This window comes from Eublepharis macularius, chromosome 6 (assembly GCF_028583425.1).
Source record: "Eublepharis macularius isolate TG4126 chromosome 6, MPM_Emac_v1.0, whole genome shotgun sequence".
Lineage (NCBI taxonomy): Eukaryota > Metazoa > Chordata > Lepidosauria > Squamata > Eublepharidae > Eublepharis > Eublepharis macularius.
The window spans coordinates 80,922,819-80,947,829 of record NC_072795.1 but is presented as its reverse complement, the minus strand read 5'-3'; the positions used below and the strand labels follow the sequence as shown (position 1 = coordinate 80,947,829).

General features: G+C 41.5%; 1 protein-coding gene across 1 annotated transcript in view; it reads left to right on the top strand.

The window, feature by feature from the left end:
• Nucleotides 1–25,011, top strand: part of HSPA12A (heat shock protein family A (Hsp70) member 12A) — a 63,743-nt gene that overhangs the window by 36,868 nt on the left and 1,864 nt on the right. Inside the window, exons 7-11 of the mRNA XM_054983511.1 lie at nucleotides 12,820–12,991; nucleotides 14,118–14,204; nucleotides 15,201–15,305; nucleotides 20,553–20,811; nucleotides 22,160–22,263. Coding sequence (XP_054839486.1) covers nucleotides 12,820–12,991; nucleotides 14,118–14,204; nucleotides 15,201–15,305; nucleotides 20,553–20,811; nucleotides 22,160–22,263 — 727 coding nt within the window. The remainder of the gene's footprint in view (nucleotides 1–12,819; nucleotides 12,992–14,117; nucleotides 14,205–15,200; nucleotides 15,306–20,552; nucleotides 20,812–22,159; nucleotides 22,264–25,011) is intronic.

Below are 25,011 nucleotides of genomic sequence, written 5' to 3'. Positions count from 1 at the left end.
TGACTTGAGGGCACTCTCCTCCTCCAGTGTCTAGAAGCAGGTGGTTGATTACCATTACCAAAAAGACATATTGTCCAGAGAACAAAGGAAGAGGAACCTTTACAACATAGTAGCAGATTCCCCAACACTCCAAAAACAAAACTTTCAGGACTAGGCACAATCCCTTAGGTCATGAATGAATGAACCATTGTATTCAAAGGTGACAGTAGGCATGGCTATGAAAAAGGTTAGAGCTGAACAACATTATGTGCAAAAACTAGGCACTTCTCCTTAGTTGCAAGCTTGGCTAGCACCTAAATGAAGATTCTATGAGGTAGGCAGGCAGACAGAAAACAAAATAATTTGTTGAAAGGCCTGGTTAGAGAAAACGATATGCTGGTCTCTTTGCTGTGTGACAGTCATCAGGAATGCCTAAAGGCGAATAAATTACTACACATTCCAGTTAGGAGGGGCTAGTTTGCAAACGTTACCGATTCCCTAAAATGAAGTTTTATCCTTTTAAAAATGGAAATTACTCGTGGCAAGATATAAAGCTGGTTCCTCTCAAATACAATGGAAATGGAAAGAATGTACATGATTACTGCTGTAAAACACCCAGTCATGATGGAAGAAAGGGGTTTGTGTGAGAGTAGTATTTAGTGTAATGCAGAAATTGAAGACTGGGCTTCACCGAGTTAGCTCAAGCGCTGTAAGCCTAATTATTAGGATACTTAATCATGTACAAGTGTCTATATTTCTTTAGTTAATTCCAAATTCTGCAATCAGAAAACACATTTTTACAATCACACTAAACTACTCGTCATGTGCCTTCGTTATTCTCCTTTATTGCAGTGATAGAAGTTTATTTAGAATCTGAATGATTAGTGGGAACTGAAGACAATAATATATTAGGACAGAAAAAAAGTTTTCTGCAGTTTTTGGGAGTTGTGTGACATGTACAATTTCTGCTCACTAATTGGGGGAAAGCACACACATTTCTTTTGGTTTGTGGACCCACTAACCTACACCTGCAAAGCTGGAGCGTAGAAATCTCTTTGTAACAGAGAGCCAAACAAGGTGTCACATACCAGAGGCGTGTAATAATTGCCAATTTGATGAGAGGAGTAGTAGGGAGGAGACAGAGAGGGTCTGCTTGTAACCATTTTCTTTCTGGCCATTTTCCTTCTCAAAATTGCTGCCTATACAGGCTTCTAATAGGCAGAAAAACTTCCTGGGATCGATTCTGAGTAGACATACAGAGAGTAAAAAGGTTAAGTAAACTCCACTTTCCATGGTTCTTCCACTCCGACTGGCAGGACACTGTAACATGTACCTGCCGTATAACGTCTAGTTTGGGCCTCAGTGACTGAGCAATAAGCTGAATATGCAGAAAAGGAAGGAAAATCGTAAATCTGCATGAGGCCACCGTTGAGTACCTCATGATTTGCACTGCCCTATTTGTATTGGCTCTGCTAACCTCTCCGTCGTTGGGACTAGTAGATATCCCTTTGTGCTTGGTTTGTGGGTGTTGGCTTCCGTGAATGAGCATTTCTGATTTCTCACTACCCCCAGGCATCACTGGAGAAACTGGAGTTCCCAAATAAATGAACTTAAGTAATGTCATTTAAGGTATCTAAGAAAAAAGAAGAGCAATAGTCTTTCTCAGGGAAACATCATCCATTCCCTCTTGTTTCGCAAGACAAAAATAAATATATAGTGAATTGGGAAGCCAGAGCTGAGATGAAATCCCAAAATAGATATCCTGAGTATATATATTGTTAAAAAGATAAACTGAATTTATTTATTTATTTAGAACATTTTTATGCCACTTCTCCAGGAACCTGCCTGAGGCAGCTTACAAAATGAAAATAAAAATATTAATTAAAATCCAGCATTAGAAAAGCTCTGGTCCAGCATAAAAAACATAGACCATAAAAACAGACCACAGACAACAGTTTTCAGGCTAAAATAGTGTTGAAAATACAACCCCTTAATTAAAAGTCTGGGTGAACAGAAACATTTGTCTCGGTGCCTAAACGAAGGCAACATAGGTGCCAACTGAGCCTCAAGGGAAAGGGCATTCCAAAAGTGAGCGGCCATTACTGAGAAAGCGCTCCTCTGGTTAACAACCACCTCACATCTGTCGGCTGGGTTTGTGAGGATCATCTTAATTGGCAGATTGGGCAATATGGGGCACAGCAGTCCTCCAAGTACCTTGGTGCAGATCAAGCCATTTAGGGCTTTAAAGGTAAGAACTGGCATTTTGAATTGTATCTGGAAACAAATGGCTAGCCAGTGCAGATCTTTCAGCACTGGGATGAGCTGAATTTTCTAGTAGCTCCATGTAAAGCACATTGATATAATTTAACGTGGATGTAATCAGAGCATGGATCATTGTGGCCAGATCACGCTTTTCAAGGAACAGCTGCAGCTGGCATATAAGCAGAAGCTGATAAAAGGCACTGCGTGCCACAGAGGAGATTTGGGCCTCCAGTTGTAGACCAAGATCCAGCATTACCCCCAAGCTACAAACCTATTCCTTTAGGGAGAGTGCAACCTCTTTCAGGATAGGATTACTCTTTTGTCTGTGAGCAGCTTTGTCATTAACCAGCAGCACTTCCACCTTGTAAAGAATGAGATTCAGTTTATTGGCTTCCATCCATCCCATTACCATCTCCAGGCACCTGTTCAGGACTTCCACAGACCAACCTGACTCAACTGTTAACGAGAAGTACAGCTGGATGTCACCTGCATGTTTGAGGCATCTCCCTCCAAATCCCCTTATGATCCCTCCTCAATTTTTCATGTAAATGTTAAACCACAAGGGGAACATAATGGAACCATGCTGGACCCCATAGCATAAAAGCCACAGGTCCAAGCAGCAGTCCAGCATCACCTTATGGAATTGGCCAATCAAGTAAGAGTGGAACCACCAAAGCATGGTACCTCACACTCCCAACTTAACCAGCCTCCCCAGAAGGATACCATAGTTGATGGTATCAAACATCACAACATGAATAGAATCTAGAATAATTCTGTAAGACTGAGGTGGTGGCCACCAAAGGGATACCAGTATGAACACTGCACTCTTAGTGCTCAGAGGTTACCCATCCTGTTTCATTATAGGAAAATATTTAATTCATCTAATGCTCAGTTCCTATAAACACACTGATCATTTCCAGCTTGCAGAAGAGAATGGGAAGTTACGCCCACACAAGGATCTGTATCAGAGGAAGTTTGTTTTCATTACAGGTTCACACTTCATAGGCTGTATCCTATTTTAGGTTGTAAACAAATGGCAAGTGTGTGATATGGGGTGAGGATGGGAAGACGATATTCACAGTGTATGTTTGAGGAACGCACAACACATCCCATGCACGTTAACGTCTGATCTCAGTTTCCTTGATATGTAGTAAATCCCAACATCAAGAAAATGGTCTTTTGTTACCCCTTATAGGGTCCACTGTTGTTTCTCTTGACATATCAGGAGTCCTTAGGAGTATATATGTGTTTGGATTTGTTTCTTTGCCTTGTTGGATGTGCATATCTTTCCACTAGAAAATCACTGTGTAGTAAGGGTGTTTTTTTTTTGTAGCTAGCATAATCCATGCAGTGACTGAGTCACATTTTCTATATTTGGGTGTTCTGAATAGAGCCACCCTAACCACTTTGAATATCATGTGCATATCTCTAATGTTGAGCAACATTTTTCTCAACAGTCTGTATTGTGGGATTGCTAATGCTAGTGCCAGAAGCAAATCACTTAAAGGTTCTCATGGAACGACACGGTTGTAGGTAAATCCAAAACCTTAGAGACCCATGTGTTTGTCTATTGTTGCTTGCCTGCTGTTGTGTGCATGTGTACCTGTGGAATGGAAGCTAGCAGCATAAGAAGAAAGGTATGCTAACGCTCTCTCAACATTTCCCATTTGTGGCTCAATGGAATGTTGTTAAACAGTGTCTGCATCTGTGGTAATTTTTTTTGTCTGTGAATGTATGTTTTCCAACCAGCTTCATAAACAGTGAGGACAAATTAAAGCTTTTGTGAATTTGTGATCATCACAAGTCACAGGAAAGTGACAAGATAAAGGAATAGGTTGTTGATTGAAGACAGACATTGCTATATTATTTAATGTATAAGCTGCCTTTTGGATGTTATGGGTGGAAAAGCAGAATAAAACTGGGGGGAAATAAAATAAAGTAATACCATGTAATATTGGGTATATAAAGAAGGAACTGTATTCTTTGTTCTAGCATTGACTTTCTAGTAATACTTGCTCTTTGTATGGATCTAGTCTGGGATATTAAAATACTGTTCATGAGACTCTAGCTTAGAATCTGCAGACAGCAGAAAAACTAAGCTTAATCTCATGGCCAAAATATGTCTGTTCCCAAATCTATCAAACCCACAATGATGAACGATATAAATTTAATGAAAATAATTTTATATTAAAGATTGTCTCTAAAGGAACATAAAATACATAAAATGATTAGATTACACATGGACACTGAGGGAATGAAATAGTAGGAGTCAACATAATAGTTTTATGCATTTTGTATACTTTCAGATACAGTTTTAAAATATATACATTGCATCTATTCATTATGTTGTTTACTGCCATGGTTTAATGCATTTAAGGGTGTTTTTTTGGTTGCCATCTAGACTTTAGTGTTGCCCCCCCCAACCCTTTTTGGTTTGTTTGTTTTGTTTTTTAGGTTGAAAATGTCTTTGAATGTAAGAATAACTGTAAAAGGACTATATTTTACACTGCTTTAAGACATGCATTTCCTGGCAAAGCACTAGTAAACGCCTACATTGTTTCACAATGACATTAACATCCATTACGTTGTGCAACTCCCCCCCCCCCCCCATTCACCTAGCAGCAGTGCCTCCCTGCCTGCTCTGCTGCTGCATGGTAAGAACTTAAATGAAACACAAACTTTTTGGTGGGTGGGATGGACTCATTATAGCTTCTTTTCTTGAATGGGGTTCACTGTTCCAGAAACCACTTTAATTAAACAAAACAGTGAATTCCAAATATATTTATAGCTTGTTTGTTTTGCACATCTCTACCCCAGCATCCTGCACTAGCCAGTTAGTGTCAAACATTGTGTCTCATTTAAACAGATTTCATAAGATGTGGCTCTGTCTTTTTTTTTTTAAAGAAGATGAAATGTTTTCATGCATGATTCTGAGAGACCATCATAGGATATCTGATCTGTTGCTTTTCTGTTTTAGAAGATGGCTAATGTATATTTTCAACTGACATATTATGGTTGTTAATGCATGGTTAAATCTTTTCTTTGCTGTAAAAAGACAGAAAGATCCTAGAGAACAAAGAGAAATGATGTTCTAAAGGTGTAATCCCTGCCTGCTATACTTCATTTTCTGCCAGACCTTCCAGACTAGCAAAAGCAGCAGGAATTAGACACATTAGCAATATTAGGGGAAATGAAGAAACCTCCTTAATTGGCACTTGTTGATAGAGACAGATTGTTGTCAGTGAATGGATTGGTGCTATTACGGCAAGTTCTTATGGATGTAGTTCTTCTGGTGATACTTTCACTTATGAATTCTCTTTTCAGCATAAGCACTAATGTTTGTTATGAAACTGTAATGTAGTACAAGATTGCAACATTTTAAAGCCATAATTAATTAAGGGAGCTTAATTGATCATGGTGTTAAAATGCATGGAACAAGAAATGTGTGTTAACAAATCTCAATTTACACCTGCTAATTGCCGCTGTTAGGTTTGCATAAATGTACTGACTATGCCAGACTAATGGAACAACACACCCCAATCCTGCATTTGTAGATACAGCTTTACTAACTGCTCTTAGTTGTTCAAGCGGGGAAGGACCTGCAGTTGTTCCTTGAAAGCAACTAACAACATTTTAGATGATGTTTGCAAAAATGTGATCTCTGAAAGGCTTCTACAGATGCAATAAACTATCAGACAGTGCTGTCTATAGGGGAGGAAACTGATTGACTGAGCCTTGCCACAGCTTGAAATATGTTATTGCTGATGATATCTCTTTAGTACTATGACTTTATCCTACTGCACCAATGAATTTTTAAAGCAGTAGTAGTTTGGAAGGGATCACACCTACATGGCTGTAATGGTGTAACAGAATTTGTGCTGAGAACAGCAATGTTTTTGCAGCTTGAAAAAGAACTATGGATGTCATGAAGAAACATAATGAGTAAAAGGTGCAAACAGTCCAACATCAAATAGGAAGGCTATAGACAGGAAAAGGACAGGGCTCCTCTTTTGTTATATAGCATGCTACCGAGCACCACCTCACTGCGTTCCTGGAATTGTCACGGTGGAGAAATCTCTAGGTTATATAAGTAAGGCTGCCAATTCCAGGTTTGGAAATTACTGGAGATTTGGAGGAGGGCAGGGTTTGGAGAGAGGAGGGAGCTCAGTGGGGTATAGCGCCATAGAGTCCATCCTCCAAAGCAACCATTTTCTCCAGGAGAACCTATCTGTGTAGCTTGGAGATCAGTTGTAATTCTGAGAGATTGCCAGCCCCCACCTGGAGGTTGGTAACTCTAAAGTACAGTAGTACAGTACATGTACAAGCTATTGTGTATTACAATACAAATGGGCAGTAGGTTGTTCTGGCCTTGGTGACCTGTGATTGTGCTTTGCTAATACTCAAGGTGAACTCTGCTATAGTAGTCAGGGAAAAGATCTCCTAGTTATTTTTCCTTGGTTTCCCAACATGTGTTTATTTATCTTTATCTGCATTCTAAGCTACTTTCAGAACCAATGCTCTTTGACAACTTGCTCTGAAGCTGTTTTGTTTCTACAAATATTTTTAAAGTGCATTAAATATAAATATGATGACATCAGGAACCTGGTAGGTGAAAATCACCATATTGGAACTTTTTCAAAGCAAAAAGTGATTATTATAATCTTGTTAACATGGTTAGCTTGGGGGTAGACAGTAACTTTTGATGTATAGAACACAGGAGAAAAGGGAATATTTAATCTAGAAAAAAGACCAGAAGACATAATACCAATTGTCAGATACCTAGAAATTTGTCACAGAGGACAGGAAGTTGTTTACCAGAGTTGGTGAAGGAAGGGCAACAAGTTGTGAGTTTAACAAAGTAGGCTTAAGTTAATACAACCTCTCCCAGTACTGTCTAGAGAATGAAAAACAAGTGTCCAGGAAACATACCAAATACTGTTCTGTGGAGATCTTATGAGGGTCTGAAAGCACATCCTTCACGGATAGTTTATGTCTTGAATCTTGCTTGTATAGAGCACTGGACAATATTACTCTTAGATCAGCCTTACAAATTTGAATGGCTTTCTGTTCTGTACATCAAAAATCTAGCTGCAAAACCAAGACTCAAAATATAAAAAATTTAAATATTTAAATTACAAGTCATTATACCTAAGAATCTCCTGTTTTCAAAAACCATAACTTATAGAAAAACAAACTGACGCAATCTAATCATATTACATAAGTTTTCCCCATATTAGAGGTCTATGAGGACTAGAGTTGTCTAGGTTTGGAAATTCCTGGAGATTTGGGGGATATTTTTTGTGATTCTAGAAAGTAAAGATGCTTAATCAATCAAAATATTGAATTGTGATATATTTTGAAAGAAGATCCATCAGTCATTTAACAAGAAATTTGAAAGTAGACAGTAAATACAGAATCTGGCATTAAAAACATTCATACTAGGGATCCTAGGTCCCCTGGTGGGGGTGGAGGATCCCCTGCTCCCACCCTCTACTCCCTTTCACCACTCACCTGGCCAGTGGCGGGGGGGGGGATGTTGGAGAACTGTCCTCTTAGCGTGCTATCAAGGAAGCATGACAACCCCACTCCCTGGAGTGATGTCATTGTGCTGCCCCAAGAATGCACCTGCATTTCTCAGCATGCTGACTGGGGCCCCAAATTGGCCCACTGAGACACACGTGTGCTCCCAGGCCTGCATGATGTCACTTCCCGGGAGCACACGTGCCCTTTGCATGGGTGCAAGGAGTGGCAAAGAAATGAATGCTGCCCCCCCCCCCCAGGAGGGTCAGGGGAACTGGCAACCCTAGTTTATACTAAGTGAAAAATTAAAATGAAAACCTTTATTTCCACATGTACGTATTTTTACTGGCATGCAGCTATTGAAGTCTGAATCTGTGGAAATGTTTTTCTGTTGAAAACATTTGCTTAATGTCACTTCATAATAGGGAGGGGCCTGATGACAGGCAATGCTTTGATCAGTAATTTTATCAAGTAAATTTCCCAGTACATCTCACGTTCTAAAAGGAGAGGGAACTGTGAAATTATGCAGTTTTGTGATTATATTCACAGTATAGAGTTGTAATGTTCTCTACATTTAACCATTTTTAAAGCCTATGAATTTATTTAAATTATTTGCAATTATATTTTAAAATAAATATTTTAAAGTAAAGAGATTACTCTGAAAAAAATATGCTGATCATTCTTCAAAACAGCTTATAAAACAGAATACATAGAACAACCACAGAGAAGGCCAGTTTTACCAGTGTTTGTAACTGAGATTCCTTCAATATTATGACTAGAGGTGGGCACGATCCAAAAAACATTACCGATCAAGCTGATCGTGGATCTGCGCCGGCGACGACCCCAAATCACCGATCCACACTGATCATCTTCCGTTTCTGATCTGTGGATTGGATCAGGGAGGCCAAAGCGGAGGGGCGCCCCGCTGTTCCCAGCTATGTGGGTGGGTGGTGGAGGTGACCGCCGGGCATGGGGAGGGGACCTTCACACACACACAGACACTTAGAGCAGGAGGGGAAGTTTTTAACCCAGCGACGAGCCGCCTCCCCTCAGGGAGGGGACGCTCTCTCTCTCTCTCTCTCTCTCTCTCTTAGAGCAGAGAGGGAGGAGTTTTTAACCCGTCCCTGCCTCTCCAAATAGAGAGAGAGAGAGAGAGACACCCAGTCAACACATTCCTCCTACAAAGTCCCGTTTTTTTAAAAAGCAAAAAACGTTTGGAGTGCCCATGGCTACAGAACACCCCCTTCCCCCTCCCTCCCCTGGGTCTCTTCTCCCAACTGGTGGTGAGTGTGTTGCTGCTCTGTGGTTGGAAGGAAGCCCTGCTGATCAAGGAAAGCTGGGCTTCCATTCGGGTTTCCAGGGCGACAGAAGGAGGGCAAACACAGCTCAGGCATTCCCCTGGCTCCGTTGCCCCGGGAATAGATTACTAGTGCCTGATTGTCTGCATCCCCGATCAGATCCCGATGGCCCGAATCAAGCCCTGATGAAGGCCCCCCCCCCAACGCTGGATCGGTCGCCATGGGCGGCACCGATCCACTGGGTCCCGATCACGCGAACGCCATTATCATGGGTATTTTTCTATCGTAATGCTGATCATGCCCATCTCTAATTATGACAGCTTAATATTGCAACATTAAATGGAAATTACAAAAGGCATTTTTTAAAAAAAAATATTGTTATAACCCAACCTCACTTGGGAACAGTTATTTTAAGACTACTACACAAATTAACAGAAATGTCAGATAAATGTGGAGTTTTTCTCCTTCCCCAGTAGAGTTTGTTTTCAACTCTTCTCTGATGATCTGTCAAATCAATATTGATATTGATATGAAATAATTGGTAGCATAGGGGCTAAGTATGCCTATTCTCACTCATCAAGCATAATTTGATAAAATAATTATGTGGCTCTATATTCAATCACTTGTTAAACAGTACAATTTGTGTGGATGTCACAAGTCGTCAAGATTTTTAAAATATTTCCTCTGCACTTTATTTCTTTCAACTGAAGTCTATCTCTTCATCAGATCACAGGGACATCTGGAGATTCAAGCTGAAAAGATGATTGAACTCAGTAACTCATTCCGTGAGAACCCGAATAACTTTAGGCTTTTTAACTTCAAGACCCTTATCTTTCACTATGTCAGATGCAATCTCCACTGATACGTTGGTGTAAGCTTTTGCTGTAGATGTGGGGTGTATATGGTTTCAAGTTTCCAAAGGCTTGAAGGAGGTTTTGCCTTAACACAAATTCCCCCAGAGTGGGGAGGAATATTCTAATCGGTACTGAAGTGCTAAGAAATATTTTGCTTACAAAAGTTCGGTTGACAAGGCTTATTTTCATGTCTGGGACATGTTTGCGTAGAGGTTCTTTTGGGTTTGAATGTTCCAGTTTAGCACATTCACTCCTCTGCAAGTTCGATGAGCAATTGTACTGAAAACTGGTAGTGCACATAGCAATGCAGGGAATTGTGGGATTAATATAAATGGCATATTGCATATGAACAAATGTTGGGCACCTCTGCTTTCCTTTTCATATTTCAGGTACAGCTGAAATTGCCAGTACAGAGACTTCCTGTGTGAATGTGGTATTTCTATTTGATGGTGCCCCTAGATTTTCCTGCATTTTATATTGCAATATGTTCCACAGTTCACACAATGTAGGCTTCAGCCCATGCAATATTCCAATCTGACATGGTGTTCTCCCCCTCACTCCTGTTTATGGCATATGATAATCAGTGGAGAATGTTGTTAAATAGATAGGATAGGATTATATTTGAGAGCCACAGCACAGTAGCAATAGCCTTGTGGGAAGCTACTACAGTTTTGTAAGCACAAACCATTTCCTACAGTCATAGCAATTCCACATCAAGGTGTTTGGTTGCGATCCATCCTCTATTAATAGAGCACTTAGAGACCTCGCATCCCTTGCCATTTAATCCAATGCCATGTGAGGGGGGACCAGGCAGGATGGAGGAAGCATGAGCCAGGAGCCCCCATGGGATTGATGGACTCCTGCTCCATTCAGGGGCCAAGCCACCCAATGGGGCAGAGGCATCTGGTGGATTCTTGGGGCCACCGCTTCCCTGATGGCTGGGGACCATCCTCGGGATGTGCTGTGGAGCTTCCTCAGAAGGGAGTCGGGAGTGGAGGGAGCTACTGCCAGCCGTGGGTCAACACAGACTTTATTGAACTGCTAACAGTGAAGAGGCTGACTGGCTGCGTGTTGCCAACTTCTCTCAGCAGGAACAGGAACTGCGCCTCTTTGCACAGCATTTGGAGCCACAAGAACCATTCCTCATGCTGCCTTTTCAGGAGCAGAATTGAGCAGCAGGCTGCCCAGGAAATGGCTCCATGTGCAAAGCTTGGATGGCAGCCAAGAAGGATCACTGGAGGATGGGACAGCAATGACCTTTGGCTGCCCTGATGGGTTGCGGCCTTCCTGAAAGGAAAACAGACACATGTAAAGTGAGGGGCCAGGCCTTGCACAGGCCGCGGCCAGGTCTGCCACGTCCTGTAAGCGTGTCCATGGACAGGGGCAGCAGTAGTGGCTCCATCGTCACAGATGCTGCCAACAGCCAGATGATGGATACACCTCCAGCAGGAAAGTGCTCCTCGTCCACATCTGGTAGTTCTGCTCCTGTGGCTGCTTGGAGTTCTGATAGTGAGAGGGAGACAATCAAGGGGTCATGCACCTGCCATCACGGGGGAGTTGCGACAGTGAGTACTCAGTCACCCAACTCATGGTTGTGCTCTCTCCTCTGCCCAAACGGGGGAGCCCAGTTGAGGGAGTCCGAACAGAGCCCTGGCAAGGGCTCCTAGGAGCCCTCTCCCCCCCCTCCCAAAAATAGCTGCATAGAGCATGGCTCCCTAGGCAACTGCCTCTTTGGCAGGTTTTGGCCACAATCCTCCCACCAGCAAGCCTCATCCACAGAGGCCAGCACTGGGGAGGCGCCAGTGAGGGGAGAAGGTAGGCCAGTGTGAATGGGCAGGGCAGCCAGCTGCTCAGCTCCTAAGCTCCTTCTGACTTGTTGGTGCACCCTCACCCCTCCTCGAACCAGGACTCAGGAGACGGGTGATCTGCAAGGCAACTCGGGTGGTGGTGGTTGTTCAGACATTCTGGACTTAGCTCTCCTCCTGTGTGTGATTGTGAGGTGCACCCCTCCTCTGGAGAGCCAGCCCCAGCAGCTCTGCTTGCACTCTCTCTCATAGAGGAATGAAAAGAAAGCAGAATGAACTCAAAGCAGCACATGCATACACAGAAACCCCTGAATGAAAGCAGCATGAACTCAAAGCAGCTTAACCCTCCTCTGCAGAGCCCACACCGGGGCCCATCTCTCTCTCTCTCTCTTTCTCTCTCTCACTCACTCACTCACTCACCGAGGAATGAAAAGAAAGCAGAATAAACTCAAAGCAGCTTAACCTCCTCTGCAGAGCCCGCTGCAGGAGGAAGGAATCACGTGGGCATATTCTAGATCTGCTGGAAGGTCAAAAAAAGCCCTGGGAATGTGTCCTAAGTCTCCAATCGCAGTGGTTGTATTCTTGGGATTTTCTTGGTTTTCAGGACTTCCTTTAGTTTTGAGAACTAGAAAGTTTTTAAAAATATGAGAAATCTATCACTATCTTATCAGCCCAGACAAAGCTTTGCATTGCCCCATGCAACCAGCAATGCAGATCTGGTATATATGATTAGTGTTGTATTTGCTTCCTTACATATTGAGCAGATACAGTGCAAGATGGATGTGTTTAAACTTAACTAGATGCCTAGAAACAAGCAATGTATCTTTGTTATCCTTGATTTATTATATGCATCTACATTAACTATTTGTTCAATAAAAAAACTGCATGCCTCTCTATACCAGTTAAAATTTGTAAAATGAATTAGACCCCTCTGCCCCCAATGCATAGCAAATGCTACCAGGTGTTTTTTTTAAAAAAAAAATCAGTGTTGACAAAGCTGCTTAATTGTGAAGGCAGACAGAGATTAAATCTGCTTGATTGTTCAAGCATTCCATTTTCCTTCCCCCTTATGGCCCCATATCAATGATTCTCTGTTCACAGGCAGGAATGGCAACCTCCGAGAATCCTGAACAACTGATAATTGCCCTGGAGCCAGAGGCAGCATCAATCTATTGCAGGAAACTCCGCCTTCATCAGATGATAGACCTAAGCAGCAAAGGGACTGTCAATGGTTATAACCCCAGTGACACCATCAGCACTGGCTTTACTCCAGGTAATGTTCACATAACCAAGCATTGATTCAACTGGTTCTAGCTGTCCTGTCAAAAAATTTTGTAGCAAATAACTTTTATAAAAAATTTCTGACCAGGGATTTGTATCACCTGTTATCCTGGGTTAATTACCATGCAACATATGATAACTATCATATTGTTCATACAATTAGGCTGTTTTTAAAAAGTGAATTCTGCTGTTACATAAGATATTATTAGTTTATTGGGCATTTCTAAACCACATTAGTAAATATGCAGTGTCTCTAAACTGGAAAAGATACTTGAGATACAAGTGTGAGAATATTCCCCAAACTAAGTATTGAGAATGGAGGGGAAATTCAGCTTTTTTATATGAATTAACCATGCTGATTTTGTGTGCAGTAGCTTAGAACATGCCCAGAGCATTTAAAAACAGTGTCATTTGTATTAATTGTTTCAAGAGATATTTGTTACTAGACTGTATTTTGGCTTGACCTAAGACTTTGATGTTTGCTCATGATAAATTAGTTTGTGCAGTTTATCTTCAAAGACATCTCCAGAACAAATGCAGGTGCCATATAGAGAGAGATGTTTTGCTCCATAGTGTAGCAATGAAAATAATTCAAAGATTGAGACCATCACAAAGATTTATCTGAAGAGTGCTTTGTATGGGTCTGATTTTCAAGAACTGTCTGTGAGGCTTTTGAAAATTCATCTCATTTGTCAAATATCTCACCTGGTCACCAGAAATAATGTTTTAAATATCTCTTATCTAAGGGCATACAAAGTGTATACAAGGGTATATGCACTGATTTAAACAAATATCTCTTATTCCCTACCAGCTATGCCCTCTGCTGGCAGAAATGGAATTCAGAAGCAGTAATGATCTGGATTTTCCTCATGTAAAATTTAAAAGACTTGCACCATTAGCACGGCATTATTTGGAATTCATTAGTTGTAAGAATTAAGAGCTTGTCTGAGTTGGGTTGAATATGGGCAAAATAGCAATGCAATGTCTAAATCATTTGTAGGAGCTTAACAAAATTGTGAATCACTGTCAGTTCCCAGTGTTCTTGAATTTGCTTCCTGCACATTCTGCTTTGTCATGCTGTCTTATACTTAGTCATTTTTCCCTCTATCATTTATTAGCTAAAGAACATATACGGCGTAATCGGCAGAGCCGCACCTTTTTGGTTGAAAACGTCATAGGAGAAATCTGGTCCGAATTGGAGGAAGGTAGTGTCTTTTCTTGAATGATTTTTTTCGGTTGCTGCTTTTCTGTTGCCAGTCTCAGTGTGTACTGTACAAAATTTCTTTGTGCTTTCAAGATACTCAGAGCAGTTGAGGCCTAAAGGCAAATACATGTCTTGCTTTCTGTCGGACCTTAGGGACCTGAAATGTGAATGTTGTTCATAAAGCATATGCTGCTGTAGTGCACAGCTCCAAGAAATCAGATCCAAATACTAAGGCAGCCTTAATAAGTATTCAGACTCAGTCCCTGCTCTACTTGATCAGGCTCCACTTCCTCGGCCTCTCTGCCGCCCACTATCTTTGCCCCACCCACCACACCATTTTCTTCCCCTGAGGTGCATAAAGGCAGCAGATGGCTGTCCATTTAAGGCTAAAGGAGGGAGCAGGTGCAGATACCAAAGAGGTGCACTCTGCTCAGCTAGCACGTCATCCTAGCTGCCTATCCCTAAGGACTAAACGACCTAGGCTACATCCATGGCTATGTCAGGGCAGAGACGGCAACAGGAGGAAAAAGGCAGAAAGGTGGATCATTCGGCTTTTGCCACTTGGCCAGAAACAACCAATTACATGTCTGTGTTAAGGTATGAATACAAGTATACTATCTTGATGGGAGGAAATCCTGTCAATCTACTTTATCTTGATTTAACTCATGTTAGCCTTATAAAGACTAACTCTTGATCATTTGGGTTTTAAAAAACCACGCTGCAACACATAGCGATAACATGCGCTATTCTGTTTATCACCTGATTATATTATATAAACATCTGTGATTAAAGCTGGTTAACATACTGCATTCCAAATGCTATCTCCATTATCAACCTCTGCACATTCTTGGCAGCAAATTAGCCCACACTCTTATCAACATTAAAGATGTCCATGGCTTTGAAGCTAGATATGTTAATGGTGCTGTCTGTGAGAACTTTAGCTATATGCTTTGGTACTAATACAAACTGCACCTTGTTATAACTCTTATATTAACAGGCGACCGTTACCTAGTGGTTGACAGTGGAGGAGGGACAGTTGATGTGACTGTACACCAGATCAGATTACCAGAAGGACACCTGAAGGAACTCTACAAGGCAACTGGTAAAGCTGCCTTCTTCATTCTAGAATGTTTGAACTTCTTGCATGTTCACTGCTGTTAAAGGAACTGGTGATGCTGTTAATAGGACCACATATACTCCATACCAAGGAATCTCAGTTTCTGGGCTTATAACATGGAATGCTGGGGATACACATGAACACTTTTTCACAAGCGCACCTCCGTACTCCTAGGTCAAGGGACCTTTGGGCACTAACTTGGGCAATACATTAACCTGTGCTGGAATGGGCACACGATTGGGCAATATCTCAGGAAGAAGTTCAGAACAACAGACAGAGAGGGTGACAGTACTTGAGTTTTAATCTTTATTGAATATATAAAAATAACAGAAGGAAAAGATAAAAAAATCATGTACATTGAAAGAGCAATTTGAAAATATATCTGGGGTATTACTGAGCTGCAAGAAATTAGATGGCCTATAGAATTGCACAAGTATTTGGAGAATAAACAAGTAAATCCTAGTGGAAGCTGTACTGCTTATACTAGATATGTCCTCCCTCAGACTAATTCAAAATCGGAACCTGTGGTATTATGGACATACACTTGTACCAGGGGGAGTGGAAAGGGGAGCAGGTAGAAGGGCAAGGTTTGCAGTTTCTCTCAGAGCAGCACTTGAAGAAGAGGATGGGAGATCAGTTGCTGGGCGGGGGGGAGTTAGACAATAACAGCAGAAAGTTTGATACATTGCCTGATCCAATAGTCACAGTGCAGTTGAAGTACTGAGGGGAGGGGTCTAGATGGAAAGAGAGGATCTCTGCCCAGTGATTCCAGCAGTGGAGGGCAATCTGGGGAGGGGGCTGATCTTTGTTACTACTAAGCCATGTGCTGCAATAGTGAAGGAACAGCCTGGGATGGAGAACTAAATCCAGTTTGCTCACGCCAGGATGCCACCATTGCATTAACGGGATCTCCTGAGATGCAAACCTGATTAATCTCTGTTAACAAAGGCCAGGAGATGGGTGATGATCCTGGTTTCACTTAGGACTAGCTTTCCAGAGAGCTCTGTGTTGTGAGGCAGATTCCTGTATTGGCTTAGAAGTTGATTATTGTTCTGCAAACCCCAATTGTTAATCGTGGCCAGAATTTTGATGAGCCCTCAGGAAGCAAAAGAATAGAGCCATTGTCAGAAACAGAAACCTAGCTATTCCTTGTAAGTCAAGGTTCTCAATAGCCTGTAGCCCACTCTTAATATTTCAGATTTAATATGAAACATGGAATCTCTCCCAAAATCTCAGACACTGTAAGAGTCATAGTATCGGGGGAGGGTGGGAGGTCTAAAAAACATTCTCCCAACCTAGGGTAACAGAAAATATATAAATTAATCAAATTGAGTTTTATTTATTTTTCTTTAACTTATTTCCAGTAGTATGTTCATGGAAAGTTCTGGGGTGAAGTCATTGCAATAGACAGCTTTACTCCTGCAGACCAAGGAGTGATGAGATAGAGGTGTACAAAATTATGAATGATGTGAACTGGATAAAGCAGATAGAGTGAAACATTTCTATCTCTTCTCTAATACTTGTGTAACTCCAGATTCTCCCAGCTGAGGGGAGGAATTATGGGTTCTGGGTTGGTTAATGGAAGCGGGGTATCAAAAAAGAAAGCAGTGGTGCCTCCAGCCCACTGGCCTCCACTTCCTAAGGGTGGAGGGGATGGCAGTAGGCAAAAAAGAAACTTCAGAAAACAATTCCCAGAAGCTCCAATCAGCTGTACCATTTACAAGTAGAACTTAAAATACAAATAGGATTTAATTCAGCAAGGAGGGATGGCTTCTGTCCCTCTTTCTTCTCCTCAGAGCCTTTCCTTCCCTCAGCATTCCTTTTTTCCTCAGAAAAGTTCCTACAGCTCCTTCTCAGGGACTAAATACCTTTCTCCCCAAACTCCAACAGAAGTCCAAACCTATAGGATTACACTAGAACTTGGGCTAACCATATGAAGTAGATTTAAGACAAACTCTCCTCATACAAATGGTACTTGACTGGGGGAACTCTTCGTCACAATATATGGTGATTGCCGTTTATGAAGGAGAATTCTATTTCTGGCTATTAACTATGATAGTCAAATTAGACCTCCAGGTTTAGAGGCAGCATGCCTTTGATTTTCAGATGCTGGGGAACAGTCAGTGGGTTAGCACCCCAAGCCTGTACATGATGCACTGAAATACACTAATGTAGGAATCCTTGCTTAAATGTTTCCATTTTATTTGAGTCCAAATGGCATGGGAACACACCTTCATCTCGGGAACGTAAGACACTAACTTTACCAATGTGAAGGAAATCTCCTTCTCTGCTGCCATTGCTTCAGCTGCCTCTAATAGACCAAGAGAAAAGAAAGTGGAAGGGGACAGGAAAGAAAGGGCCAGAGAGTTCTTCCCATGTAAAAGCTGTAGCACAATGATTAAGTGGTTTGGCTGCGAATCAGCACTCTGCTGGTTCGAATCCCACTACTGCCATGAACTCAGTAGGTGGCCTTAGGAAAGCCAGTCCTCTCAGCCCCAGCTTCCCAGCCGTATTTTGGGGGTAATAATAACACTAACTTGTTCACCGCTCTGAGTGGGGCACTAATCTGTCTAGAAGAGCGGTATATCAGCTCAGTTGTTGTTGTTGTTGTTGTTGTTATTATTAATGTGAAGAAGTGCTCTGATGCGGTGGTGCTTGGCTCAGAGTATAACCAAGATTTAGTAAATGGAGTTCTTAGAAATGTGCTTGACAGAAGTATACGTTCATGCTTATGTTGTACTATTATATTTCTAAGGTGAAACAGCTGCTTGTAAGAAAGTCCAGTGACTATTCTGTTGCCAGAGAACACTGATGACAGTTGGGGGAGAAAACATTTGTTTTGTTCAGTTGCTGGAGGGTTTAATAAAGGAGCCAGAGTTGAGTATGTTTTCCTACTCTCAGGAGAGATGGCAGAAGGAGATGAGACTCATAACAGATGGTAGCTATCTGTGTTAGGGATTTTATGTTATTCTGAGTGTCGTTTTTGTAACTTTACCTCCTTGAGCTGGACTATTAAATTAAGTGCCTAAATCCTCCCAATCCATTTGGGATTTATGTATGTTAATTCATCTCGACTACTATTTATTTTTATTCTTCAATAAATTCCTGCCTTTTTCCAACTTCTGTGTGAAAAGTAGTCTTGAAAGGAGTATGGGTTTGTTTCACCTGTGACTGTTCCAGGTCTGCTGCATGGCACAACCTATAGAAAGAGCGGAAAACTTTGGCATCCTCACTGTAAAAACCCTGAGGAGAGGGAAAAACCAAAGAAAAGCCTTGGTGGTCACAGTGATATAAGAGTCTGAAGAGCAGGCAAGCAGCAGTAAAAGGGTGCCAGAGTGAACCTCTTCCCTTATCTATTGCAATGCCTCTGAATGGTGTTACTATGTACACAGCTATGCCCTTTAAGTGGATTATTACACTACTATATATGATGCTTATAGCATTAAATCTAGTAACATTCATTTGTGGAGATGAGAATTTAAATAGTTTGAGGGCAAACAGAAGTTGGTGATTAGAGAAGAAACACTACATTCTGGCAGGGGCAGGATACGGATCATATCACCTCAACGCTGAACGAACTTCACTGGCTGCCCATTTGTTTCCAAGCACAAATCAAAATGCTGGTTCTTACCTTCTACTTGAGGCCTGTCTGATTTTCTTTATGCATCAAGCCAAAACATTTCTATTTATCCAGGGGTCATTTCGTAGAAAAAGAGCTGCAGGAACTGATTAGCATAACTCATTAGCATATGCCATGCCCCTTGACATCACCGGAAGTGTGTCATTAGCATAGTTTATTTGCATGTGCCATACCCCCTGACATCACATATCCTAGCTGTTTTAGACCCAATCCTGGCCATTCTGGGCCATAATTGGGTTCAAAATGGCAAAAAGGGGTGGAAAATGGCCAAAAAGGAGCCTAAAATGGTCAGGATCGGGCCGCTGCTGAGCGGGAGAGTGATCTAACACCCATCAGAGGCCCAATCTGGACTATTTCAGCCCCAATCCAGGCTGAAATGGGCCCAAAATGGCCAAAAATCAGGTGGGTGGGGCCACCTGACACGTGACCTCTTGGGAGAACTGCCGGAACTGCGTTCCTGCGTGTTCCCCCTCAAAAGGAGCCCTGTATTTATCCATGCTGTTTACTAAGGGTCTGGTCTTTTTAATATCATTTTATACTCTGCTTTTAGATGGAGAAACTTTAAGGTCCATTTTAAGTTGCTTCATGTTTATGTTGTTCTATGCCAGTGATGGTGAACCTTTTTGAGCCCGAGTGCCCAAACTGCAACACAAAACCAACTTATTTATTTCAAAGTGCCAGCACTGCAATTAAACCTGAATACTGAATTTTTAGTTAAGAAAAAACAACTCATACAGTTGTCCCAACTAATTAACATCTCTCTCTCTCTCTCTCTCTCTCTCACTCACTCACTCACTCACTCACTCAGGAGCCACGAATGAAAGTAAAGCAAGTTAAATCAAAGCAGTTTGCCATTCTTTAGACCAGCAGCCCTGCTTGCAAGCACTCTCTCACTCACTCAAGAGCCACGACTGAAAGTAAAGCAAGTTAAATCAAAGCAGCTTACTCTTCTTTAGAAAGCCAGCCCCAGCAGCCTCCCTGCTGCCTCCGCTTCCTGCTGCTAAAGAGACGGGCAGCAGGGAGGCAGCCTTGAGGAAAAGGAATCACGTGGGCAGGGCCAAAACCCATGTGATCTCTGCTCAGAGCTACTGGAACGCCGTTGCAGGCGTTCCCCCTCCAAATGAGCCCTGGACCTAGCGATTGGCAACTTGGCTCGCATGCCCACAGAGAGGGCTCTGCGTGCCAGCTGTGGCATGCGTGCCATAGGTTCGCCATCGCTGTTCTATGCTCTGCTGTGTTTTGAATATTGGGTTTTAATAACTTTTATGATGCTTTATGTTTTTATGTTGTATTTTGTCAGCCGTCTCAGGCAGGTTCCCTAGAGAGGCAGTATAGAAAACTTCCAATAAATAAATAAATTAAATAAATGTATAAAATATTTTGAGCTGAGCACTCCCTCCCCGCCCCCATGAATAGTGAATGCATCTGAATTCAATGGATCTTTTGTGTCTGGTAATGCAGTCCTGATTTGGTCTCAGAGTTTCTGTATATTGAGGAGCTTTCCTAGTTTTATGATGCTTATTGCAATACTGTATTACTGTCATCTTTTGGCTGTATATGCAATCTGCTAAAGGTTTCTTGTCCTGATGCAGGAGGACCATATGGCTCCTTAGGTGTGGATTATGAATTTGAAAAACTCCTCTGTAAAATATTTGGAGAAGATTTCATCGATCAATTTAAAATCAAACGTCCCGCTGCCTGGGTGGATTTGATGATAGCTTTTGAATCTCGCAAGAGGGCAGCAGCCCCAGACCGGACAAATCCACTCAACATTACTCTGCCATTCTCATTCATTGATTATTATAAGAAATTTCGAGGTCATAGCGTGGAGCATGCCTTAAGGAAAAGCAAGTAAGTAGGAGGTTAAAAGAATCCAGAGAAGCTCTTGATTAAATGCCCACTGCTACAAACAAATAACAAATGGTTGATTTACATGACTGGAAAAATTGAGTTTCCTACAGTAAGTAAAGAAGATGTTTTCTGTTTATGATATGAACTTCTTTCTAGCTCAACTTTTTACATTTCAACATCATATTACACAGGTGGGGCTGCTAGCGACTTCATGACAGAAAGAAAAACAGCAAATCCATTCTTTGTCCCTTAGCACAGGTAGTTCCCTGCCGTCCCTTCCTCAGCTCTGCTACACACACTCATTGCATGGCATTCTGTTTATCCTGTCCACATACTGTTGCTCATGGCCTTGGCTAATGTAAACAATGACCTCCAGGTCACACAGTAAGGATGTGACACTGGAATCTGTGTCTCTCTCTTTCCAGCCTCTCACAAAAACCTCTTCCATTAGTAAGCCATAGCTATAACTTCATGTGATAAACCACTGGTGTTTCATTAGCAGAATGAAAATGGCGCATTAAGGTAGGCACTTAGATCAACTGGGAGGGGAGGGGGAACAAAGCGAATTACCCAGATGGAATCATCTTCCACAAATGGAAGCTCTAGTAAAATCCAGAGTCATTTTTAGAGACACTTCCTTCTGAATTAATTAATTTCTTTCCATCCATGTATGTATCAGTTTTATTAGTCCCCTCAGAGCTTTCATGTCTCTTTATATGTCTTGAATATCTATGGATGGGACTACACTTTATGTGTAATTTTTTCCCACAAGTCTCCCTCCCTCCCCGCCCAACACAAACACAAACTGCTTTTGCTTCTACAAGAACAGAGACATGGGTCCTTTATTTTTCCTGAGCGCAGTGTAAAAGCAGCTGTGTTTGGGACAATTTTCAACAAAAAAGGTGCACAGGGAAAGAATCTCCTCTCCCCTGGATTCTGGTTTCCACTTCAAATTGCAGACTCAGTGGCTGCCTTGTGAGAGGGAAACAGTCCAAAACAAGAATCTCAATAGTATATGTAACATGCCGTTCCTCCCTGTAACAGACTGACCCCTGCTGTTGTTATGAGTGTTGTGCTATTAGCACCATAAAATTGTATGATTGTTTTTAACAATATCAGTCATGGAGAAGAAAAGTAGCAATACAAATCCAAGTACAGCACAGAAAGATTCCAGGAAGCACAAGAAACAGGTTTTATTGATAAATTCCAAGAAAAGCTGTGTAACCTCTGTATCCTGTATAATGTTGTCTTTACAGGTAGCTTCTAGCATAGCTCAAAAAAGATGGTTTACCGTTAAAACCAGACTCCGTTGACGTAAATGGCAACGTAATTTTTTGTCTTGTTGCAGTGTGGATTTTGTGAAATGGTCATCGCAAGGAATGCTGAGGATGAGTCCAGATGCAATGAATGCCCTCTTCAAACCCACAATTGACCAAATCATAAAACACCTCAGTAGGTATCATGGGTGGGTGGCATATCTAAGCGCTTTTTCATCCAGTAAAGTTCTAGAGTTCAAGATTTAGTCATTGTCACCTTAGGATGGTTATCCCAGGATCATTATCCTGAAGTTATATCTTCTGTCTACATGAGAGTCCTAGTGTTTAAGTCCATATCCACCTCACCTCTGGTTTATTCCCTTAAGCCACTGAGATTTTCCTAACAAGGAGGATAATCTTGCTATTTTCTAGAGTACCACTTACCTTAGCATAAAAGAAAAGTGTGTCTCCCATCCCTATTCCTGCTGGAGTTAACTCACTTCCTACCTAAATTGCCACACAGAATATGCAGACTAGACATAGTATTAAACTGAAGGTACAGGTAACAATGATTTCAGAGTTAAGAATGTGCTTACAGTAAACCAGCTTGCTAAAAAGGGCAACCTTAGAATGGCTTCTGTACTGTTGCTCTCCTATTCTGTTAGTGATGTCTAACAGAGAATGCTCAATACCACCATCAAATGACGACTGCCCGTAGTTGACATTTGTGCCATTTAGATCAGTGGGAATATGGTGTACAGTTTTGGCTGGATGATTTCCCTTTGATGTTATTATACCTTCATACCATATACCCTGGGCATAGAGATTTATGTTGCAACACTAAACATACCCTACTTGAAGATAGCTATATAATAGAAATCAAGCCATCATTTTACCAAAAAAATGGTTAGGATTTGGGCTCCTAACCATCAGTTCTTGTTTTCCTAACTCTGATATGATGGACATGAAAGCTTGTGATATAATAAATATCATACTAAATAAATAATTTTATCTACTCGGAGCAGAACCACAAGTGACAAAAGGCACAGATTGGACACTTGTCTGCTTCCCTCAAGTTTTGATGGGAAATGTAGGCATCCTGGTCTCGCAGCTTCGCTCTCTGACTGCTGTCCAATGGACTTTTCAACTGTCACTTGTCCAACATTCCGCCAAGCTGCCTACATTTCCCATCAAAACTTGAGGGAAGCAGACAAGTGTCCAATCTGTGCCTTTTGTCACTTGTGGTTCTGCTCTCAGTTGTGCATTATTACTCCCTGTACTAACTAACTTTACATAATTATAGCAGTGTTTGTTAATACAGTTTAGCTGAGGAATATTTCAATCTGATGCAAATATCTAGTTTTTGGAAGCATTTTCCCCACTCACAGCAGTCACCTACTTGCATGACTAAAAAAACTTCTGTGTTAACTCAGCTACAGTAACTTATACAATCTCCAAAGTATAATTTGGAACCTTCAGAATCATGGAAATTGCTGTGGCTGAGATATGTGAGCTGCTGGTATTGGGTGTTATGTTGTCCTCACAAGAAGGTGACTTCCATGAGCAAAAAAAAAGTTCCAACATAACAGCAGAACAGGCAAAGTAAATTGTACAATCAAGATTTTATTGCAGTGATGGCTGATAGAGAAGTGCCACATCACACTTTATTGATACCATTTTTGTTAAGAGAACCACTAGATTTGCTTTGTTCATGTTTCACCAGACATTGAGCCAGAGATACTGTGTCTGGCTATGCAGTCCTAAGAACATTCTCCTGGGAATAAGCCTCATTGAGTAAAGTTCAGTTCTACGATTATCTGAGTAGACTTGCTTAAGATTGCACTGTGGGTCTAGCAGTACATGACAGTACTCACACAGAGGTTAATATGGCTTGTTATTCTTCAACAGATAACCATGTTTGTTCTCTGTGGACCCAATACAGAATGTGACTTAATCTAATTTCAAATTCTTTTTCCTAGGGTTGTCAACCGATTAAAGATTTTTTTTTGAATTAAATTAATCATGTACCTTTTAATAAAACTAACAGTTACAAATTGCATAAATCTCAGTACTTTTTGAAGATGTTGAAGAAAACATGCAATAATTTATAAAGGAAGGATAACAGTAGAAATCTCATCTTTATTGTTTTCTTTTCCATACTTTATTATAGTAATATATCTGAATCGCGATAACCTTTAAAAATCAAGTCTCCCCAAACTAAAAGCCCCAACAAAGAAAATTGCCCCCTACCAAACAATCAAAGGTTTTTTATGATTAATCAAGTGCTTAAATGTTGCCTTTTTGTGTTTACATTCTATGATCTTGTCCTTAGTGGTTGGTAGTGGTCGGCACCAAAAATAAAGTCCAGATGATCCAGATCCAGGTTTCAGGGATACCAAAAAAAACCCTTGGTATCCTTGAAATCTGGGTCAGATTTTCGAATCTATTTAGAGAATCCTGAATTTATCCGGTCATTATTCCCTATAAAAGGTAAAGATAGTTCCCTGTGCAAGTACCGAGTCATTAATGAGCCATGGGGGGACGTCACATCACGACATTTTCTTGGGAGACTTTTGTTACGGGGTGGTTTGCCATTGCCTTCCCCAGTCATCTACACTTTACCCCCAGGAAACTGGGTACTCATTTTACTGACCTTGGAAGGATGGAAGGCTGAGTCAACCCTGAGCTGGTTACCTGAACCCAGCTTCCACCAGGATCGAACTCAGGTCGTGAGCAGAGCTTGGGCTGCAGTACTGCGGCTTACCACTCTGTGCCAGGGAATTATTATTCCCCTATAGGAAATAATGGGGGAAACTATCGGGGGGGGGGGAGGGGATCATTTTTCAAGCAAACACCACCAAATTTGCGGGGAATCTACTCCATCCTGTCCACTAAAGACTCCCCAAGTTTCAGGAATATTGGACTCCAGGGTCCCATTCTATGG